General features: G+C 36.1%; 1 protein-coding gene across 2 annotated transcripts in view; it reads left to right on the top strand.

Moving 5' to 3' along the window:
- STPG2 (sperm tail PG-rich repeat containing 2) overlaps positions 1-6,472 on the top strand; it is a 45,984-nt gene extending 39,512 nt beyond the window's left edge. For both annotated transcript variants that reach the window (XM_037743431.1, XM_017542429.2), the window contains 2 exons: positions 1,593-1,705; positions 6,287-6,472. In XM_037743431.1, coding sequence (XP_037599359.1) covers positions 1,593-1,705; positions 6,287-6,407 — 234 coding nt within the window. In that variant the 3' untranslated portion in view covers positions 6,408-6,472. The remainder of the gene's footprint in view (positions 1-1,592; positions 1,706-6,286) is intronic.
- The last annotated feature ends 1,722 nt before the right edge of the window (positions 6,473-8,194 follow it).

Here is an 8,194-nt window from a genome sequence, read left to right as displayed (position 1 = left end):
TTTTTTCCCATCTTAGTGGCTTTATCTACCTGTGGTCTTTGTAGTTGGTGATTTTTGGATGGGGTCTCTGAGTGGACATCCTTTTTGTTGATGTTGAAGCTATTTCTTTCTGTTTCTTAGTGTTTCTTCTAACAGACTTCTCTGCTGCAGGACTGCTGGAGGTCCACTGCAGACTTGCTTGCCTGGGGATCACCTGCGGGGGCTGCAGAACAGTAAGGGTTGCTGCTGGTTTCTTCTTCTGTTATCTTTGTCCCAGAAGGGTACCCACCAGATGTTGGCCTGAGCCCTCCTTTATGAGGTGTCTCTTTGGGTATATGGGTGTTGGGGAGCTGCTTGAGGAGACATTCTGTCCCTTCTAGGAGTTCGAGTGCTGTGCTGGGAACTCCATTGTTCCATGCAGAGCTGCTTGGCAGGTACCTTTAAGTCTGCTGCAGCAGAACTCATATCCGCCTCTTTTCCTAGGTGCTGTGACCTGGGAAAGTTGGCTTTATTTATAAGTTCCTGACATGCTGCTGCCTTTTTTGAGAGTTGCCCTGCCCCTCATGGAGTAGTCTAGTCACAGTCTGCCAGCAGAGGTGTTGCTGAGCTGCTGCAGGCTCTGCCCAGCTGCTGTGTGAACTGCCTCGGTATTGGCAGACTGCCTTGGTAGCAGCAGATGCCCTTCCCCCCACTGAGCTGGACCATCCCGGGTCGAGCTGCGCTTGCTGTGAAACTCTCAATCCAGAGCATTTCAGATTGCTTGTTTTGCGAAGGTGGTACCTGCTGAGCCAGATAGCTTGGCTTCCTGACTCAGCCCCCTCCCTTTCAGTTGAATGGGCAGCTCTGTCTCACAGGCGTTCCAGGTGCCAGTTGAAATGGCTGCTCAGATTTGTGTGAGTTTCTGTGCGCCAACCCATGGCACTAGCCATGCTGAAAACTCATGGTGCTTTTGGCCCCAGAGTCTCCTGGTCTGTGGGCAGCGAAAACTTGTTTGGAAATGCAGTGAGCACTCTGTGTTTTTCTTAGTGGGAACTGCACTCTGCAGCTGTTCCTATTGAGCCATCGTCGCAATATTTTTCCTGATCCTGTCTTTAAACATTAACAGTAAAATGAACTTAGGCTAGTGTTTAATTTATTGTTAAGTATTTCTAACTATGTGTAAAGGTTACATTAATATGAAGTTATCTAACGACTGTTGGTGCTGTTTGCATTTTTTCAATCTATTTAGTTAAGGTAATATTTAATAGATATTTCTATTTCCTAAGTAATGTTATCCCTTCTCTCTTTTTTAAATGATGAGGAGCTAATTTTAATTTTTCTTAAGGTTTCAGATTACTAGGTGTACTGTCAAGAGCAAAGCTATTCATATTAGTTGAGAATATGCTAATGTTAGAGATACTTCTCCAGGAAAACTAGCTGACTCACGAGTGGGATGGGATCCAACAATGACAACTTAGCCTGGGATCTTTCAAGGAACACTCTGGCATTGACCAGTGGAACCCCCTTAAGGAGGCTATCCTTGCTTTAGATTTAGACCTAGGTAATGCTAAACATTGTTTCATGACTTATTTAAACTGTTTCATCCTCACTTTTGAAAACTTTTTATTTTTTAGGGTGTTTCCAATGCAACTTTGAAATACAAAGGCATACATTTTGGCAACTCTTCAGGAAGACAAGAGTTACCTAAAAAGTCAAGTCCTGGTCCTGGACAGTATGATATAGTCCAGTAAGTAAAAATATAGCTCTTGGCTAGAAAAGTATTCTAATAATTCAGACTAGGCTATGTTATAAAGAAAGGACAACTTAGTATGAAAAACTCCAAGAAGTGTTATATTTTGGTGTAATCTATATGAAAGTTATTGGTTTTTTTAATAAGCTAAATCTTGTGCAACCTACTATATATGCATTAACTCATTTAATCTTCACAGCAAGCTTTGCATAGTTAATATTGTTATATCTATTTTATGAGTGAAAAACCCAAGGGTTAAAGGGGATAAATAAAATATTCCACATCATGCAACTATCAAATAGAAGAGCTAAAGTTAAATTGAAGCCTGTTTGACTACACAGCCCATGTATCCATGTATTGAAATATACTGTCCTTAATTAAAAAGTAGACCAACGATCAGAGAAAATGTAAAAGAAGGTGACCCAAAATTCTGCATTTTATCTCTGGCTCTCATCTTCAATCCTCTGACTACATGATGGATTTAGAAGATATTCTCAGTCAGTGTAAGTCAAAGAATATTTATGATGAAATACATTTCTGGCAGAATAACTCTGTTTTCTCCTCCTACAGTTAGGCCTTAGACATGAGTTCATGAAAGGCAAAATTGAGTAGCAAATACCATGTTGTCCTCAGAATCTACTACCTTTTCTCATAATTAGATTTTTAGGAGTCCAGCTTATCTGCCTGATTCTTTCTCTCTTATAGCATAAATGTTCTCCCAAGAAGCCACAGAGTGATTACATACTCAATTAATTTGCTAGACAGATCAGACATATCTGTATACTAGCAGTGGATATATTTTAGGATCTTGCTTGGACTCCCCTGCTACCGTTCATTCATTGAGTAAACATTGTTTGAATTCTTGTTTTGTGGCCGTTCTGAACTTAATAACTGAGAATAACAAGAATAAAACATGGCCCTTGTTTTTGGGAATTTATACTGTAATCCATTATCCTGTCCATTTTTTTACCCTCTTAATATGGAATATATACCTTGGTATTTTTATTCTTTTAGTAGTTATGCCAGAACATTAACATGCCTATTTAGCTTAATTAAGTCTTTGCTTAATAATACTATTATTATTCCAAACAAGACAAGATCTGTAGAGGATCATAGTCTTCTTGACATATGCTTTTGTTCTTCAATATTTTAATCCTATCCTCTTTTTCTGCCAGATTGGCTGGTTTGTGTGAATGCACTCTCTCTTCCTCTCCCCCTTCCCCCCACCTCCTCTCTCTCTATCTTGCCCTCTCTCTCTCTTGCCTTTTCTCCTTCCTCTCTTCTCAGTTTTATTGAGGTTTAAGTAATATAAGTCAAAATTCATCTTTTAAAATGTATATAATTCTGTGATGATTGTTTTCCACCCATTTCACTGTACTTCTGACTGACTACCCCAGGTATAATTGAGACTCTAAGCAGTGTTGACAGATTCTGCTTGGTGGTTTTTCCTACCAGCCTGTTTTACTTCCCCAACCTTGTCCCACTCTCATTCTCCCTCCATTTATTGTGCTGTTGCTTTAATTGATCTTTGTTATTTCTCCTGTATTTCCCTTTCTTCCATTTGTATTTTAACTTTTTGAAGAAATGTATTAATATAGATTGCATTCCTGACTGCTTCAGTCATTTCATCATTTTAGTAATTTGTTTGCTCTTTAACTGCTTTCACTGTATCTTTTACTTGGAGTTGTCTTAGTTCCTTCTGGCAGTTGACATTTTCTACTTGTTTTTTTATTTTTTGGACTTTTTGTTTTATATAGTGAGTCAGGATTATTCTGGTAGTCTTGATTCAGTACGAAAGTGGAGATATTTTGTCACTTTAAATGAAAGATAAGTGTATAGATCTCTTTTTGGGAAAGATACAGATCTAAATGATATGTGATATTTCTGATATTTCATATATAAATTTCTTATCCATAAATCTTTTTGAGGACTGAAAGCAAGTTTTTTGATTTTTTTTTGTTTTTCTTTTTATTTGTTGAGTTTTTAGCAAATAATAATCAGTAAGGAAGTGGGCATTTAGTAGTGAGTGAGATGGTAGGTGCATATTAAATCGCAGCACTACTGAACAAAGAAAGTAATAGTAATTACGTAACTTTGTGTTTTATATATATATATATATATATATATATTATTTTTTATATATATTTTATTGCATTTTAGGTTTTGGGGTACATGTGAAGAACATGTAACTGGCGTGAGACGGTATCTTAATGTCGTTTTGATTTACATTTCTCTAATGACCAGTGATGATGAGCATTTTTTCATGTTTGTTGGCCTTATATATGTCTTCTTTTGTAAAGTGTCTGTTCGTGTCCTTTGCCCACTTTTGAATGGGCTTGTTTGTTTTTTCTTGTAAATCTGTTTTAGTTCTTTGTAGGTTCTGGATATTAGCCCTTTGTCAGGTGGGTAGATTGCAAAAATTTTCTCATTCTGTTGATTGCCAATTCACTCTAATGACTGTTTCTTTTGCTGTACAGAAGCTCTGGAGTTTGATTAGATCCCATTTGTTTATTTTGGCTTTTGTTGCCAATGCTTTTGGTGTTTTTGTCATCAAGTCCTTGCCTATGCCTATGTCCTGAATGGTCTTGCCTAGATTTTCTTCTAGGGTTTTTATGGTGTTAGGTCTTATGTTTAAGTGTTTAATCCATCTGGAGTTAATTTTAGTGTAAGGTGTCAGGAAGGGGTCCAGTTTCTGCTTTCTGCACATGGCTAGCCAGTTTTCCCAACAGGATTTATTAAACAGGAAATCTTTTCCCCATGGCTTGTTTTTGTGAGGTTTGTCAAAGATCGGATGGTTGTAGATGTGTGGCGTTGCCTCCGAGGCCTCTGTTCTGTTCCCTTGGTCTATATCTCTGTTTTGTTACCAGTACCATGCTGTTTTGACTACTGTAGCCTTGTAGTATAGTTTGAAGTCAGGTATCATGATGCCTCCAGCTTTGTTCTTTTTGCTTAGAATTGACTTGGCTATGCGGGTTCTCTTTTGGCTCCATATGAAGTTTAGCATGTTTTTGTACAGTTCTGTGATGAAGGTCAGTAGTAACTTGATGGGGATAGCATTGAATCTGTAAATTACTTTGGGCAATATGGTCATTTTCATGATATTGATTCTTCCTAACCATGAGCATGGAATGTTTCTCCATCTGTTTGTGTCCTCTCTTATTTTGTGGAGCAGTGGTTTGTACTTCTCCTTGAAGAGATCCTTTACATCCTAAGAGGTTAGTTGTATTCCTAAGTATTTTATTCCCTTTGTAGCAGTTGTGAATGGTAGTTCATTCTTGATTTGGCTCTCTTTAAGTCTGTTACTGGTGTATAGGAATGCTTCTGATTTTTGCACATTGATTTAGTATCCTGAGACTTTGCTGAAGTTGCTTATCAGTTTCAGGAGATTTTGGGCTGAGATGATGGGGTCTTCTTAAATATACAATCATATCATCTGCAAACAGAGACAATTTGCCTTCCTCCTTTCCTTATTGAATACCCTTTATTTCTTTTTCTTGCCTGATTGCTCTGGCTAGAACTTCCATTACTATATTGAATAGGAGTGGTGAGAGAGGTCATCCTTACCTAGTGCCAGATTTCAAAGGGAATGCCTCTAGTTTTTGCCCATTCAGTATGATATTGACTGTGGGTGTGTTATATATTTTTTAATCTGCATATGTTCTATATAGTTTGTTGGAAATGTTGCATATCAGATTTTTAAAAAAAATCCTCTTTGTGAAATAGAAAAAATAGTGGTGTAGTCTGTATATCTGGTTTAAATGTGATTCTTGTAATAATACTAGCTCACAGTTATTGTGTGTTTATTAAAAGCCCTATTGGCATTAACCACCTTATTTTACATATATTATCTACTTTAATCATTGCAACCTTGAGAATTGGTTATCACTATTTCCAATGACCAGATTCCAATCACCAGTTTCATCAGGGGATGAATCTGAAGCTTAGAGAAGTTAGGTGATTTGCATAAGATTATATAAGCAGTAGGTAGGAATGCTGGGATCTTATTGGGCTGTCTAACTCCCAAGATTGGGCTCTTATTCACTGCTTACTTAGTTTTTGATTCTTTCTTGAGGTTACCTGAATTTCAATGAAAAGAAGTTTCCCTTTTGTTTTCAAAGATCTTTATGCTGTTTTCTGATATAGATAGCACAGGGCTATTTTCCTCTTATTTTGGTAATAGTTGAAATACCAAGGGATTTGGAATTTAATGGTACATAGAATACACAGGAAACTTTTAAAAATTGATTTTAATTCCTTTGGATGTGTATAACAGAAAGGGAACTTTTTTTTAGAGTTAGCTTTTTGTTCAATTCATGATGTAAATACCAGATCTTTTCTTTTTGTAATAATTATTCAAATAGGTTTATAATAATGCTCTCAATTGGAAAAAAGCATAACTAACCAACAAAACAAATACATTTTACAAAATCTTGAATTTATTGGTTTAATACACCTAGATGATCTTATTATCCCATACTTTAAAAGCGGAACATCCTGCTGTAGAAAGAATTTCTTTGCTTCCATAAACATTTAGATTTAAAATTGAGAACTCTTAATTTCTGTTTGAATTTTCTAAAGGAAAAAGACATCATATTATGAAAATGTTAACATAAAGAGAGATCAACAACAAAATTATTGCTCATTTATCCCACGATTATATGAAATAATAGTATTGCAGGCGAAAAAAAAGGTAAGCTGAAAAGTGGCTGTTGCATTTATTTTCCCCAATTTTAAGATCATGGAATCCTGTTATCACAAGGTTACTGTGCTGTTTGATCTAATATACCTGATAGTTAATTGTCATTCAATGAATATTGTAGAAGGAACTGTATTTATTATCTCTGTCAAGTGGTTGTTGTCTCTGCTTAAAAACCTCCTTGCAAAGAACTCATGACTCCTAAGTTGATTTTTAAAACAATTTTTTTCCGCATAAGCATGCAAGAAAAATTAAACAATGGGGTCGAACTCAAAAATCGCTGTGGATTTTGAAAAGCCAAATTTTACAACCCCTACAATATTACCATTTACTACCAGCTTTTTTCTGACCCAGTTGGATGTAAGAGGCTTCTAACTGGATTAAACTCTGTGAAAACAAGGCTGTTAATTACAGGATCAAATCTCATCCTGGACCCAGTTCCATTTCTGTCTGAGGGACCAAAGGACACAAGTGAGTCCTTGTAGGTACCTTGCCTGTTCACTCAGCACTCCTGGGGGTTGTTCAAAGGTCTACTTTGGACCCCCGCTTCTGACACCTTCTGTTCAAAGAAAAACTGTAGCCAAATTTAAAGGACTGTGATTGAGCAATGAATGATTTGCGAATTTGGCAGCCCATAAAATCACAGTAAATTCAGAGAGACTCCAGGGATGCCTTTTGGTCAGAATAAATTTGTAGACAAAAAAGGGAAATGACATACAGAAATTCGAAGTGAGGTACAGAAACAACTGGATTGGTTACAGTTTGGCATTTGCCTTATTTGAACACAGTTTGAACACTCAGCAGAGTATGAGTGGTTGAAGTATGGCTGCTGCGATTGGCCAAGACTCAGCTATTGTTACAGGTGCATACTACAAAGTTAGGTATTCAGTCTTGTTTACCTATTAAGTTAGGTTGCAGTTGGTTCACTAGGACACATAGGTATGGGAGTAGAGAGTCCTTCTCAGGCCATATTTAGTTTGCCTTAACAATAGTAATGTTAGATATCTTAGGGTGTTAGGGGAGTAGGTGGGAAAAGGTATGACTGTTCTGAAGAGCTGAAGATTTGATAGCTTCTTGGTGTGTTCCCTTCTAGTGAGATCTAATACACAGTTTAAATTTCACTATACATAAGGCCAGTTTACCTCTAATTACATATGTGCTTTGAAATACCTAATAAAAAACTGTGAGTTTACTCAGAGCTTGTTCATCTGTGATTAAATGTAATGTGACTCTTTCTTTTGACAATCAGCTCTGTGAAAACAAGTCAGATAAAATAGGAATTTTTAAAAATCATAGAGAATTTATAATTAAAGCAGAAATGTGAAAGTATTATTAGTTTTGCATATTTAGTATAATGTCAAACTAATAAATGCTTGGCTTAAAATTGAAAATTTGCGCAATGACTTTTTCTATCACAGTATCTTAAAACTAGAGAAATAAAAATAGAATCACTTTTTATTTCTTTATCTTATTATAAGTAGTAAAAAGAATAAGAAATTAAATTGAATGAACTGGTTGAAATATAGGGGTTTTATTGTATGTAGCATTTTCTTAGTGCTTTATTATCATAGCAAATATTTGTTCCTAAGGTGTAAAACATTTTCATTTAAGTTTTCAGCCAATGAAGGAAGATGGACCCTTCTTCATTCCCTAAATTCCAAATTTTTTGGCTTGTATAATGCTAAATCATAGGTTCCCATAATTATTTTGAAATAGAACCACGAAATTTTCCATTATTTTGTTATGAACACAACTAAATGCTGACACTGAGTGTGCATGTGTGCATATAT

Source organism: Cebus imitator, unplaced genomic scaffold, assembly GCF_001604975.1.
Source record: "Cebus imitator isolate Cc_AM_T3 unplaced genomic scaffold, Cebus_imitator-1.0 Scaffold144, whole genome shotgun sequence".
Classification (NCBI taxonomy): domain Eukaryota; kingdom Metazoa; phylum Chordata; class Mammalia; order Primates; family Cebidae; genus Cebus; species Cebus imitator.
Note: the sequence above shows the minus strand (reverse complement) of the source record. Positions and strands in the feature narration are given on the sequence as shown.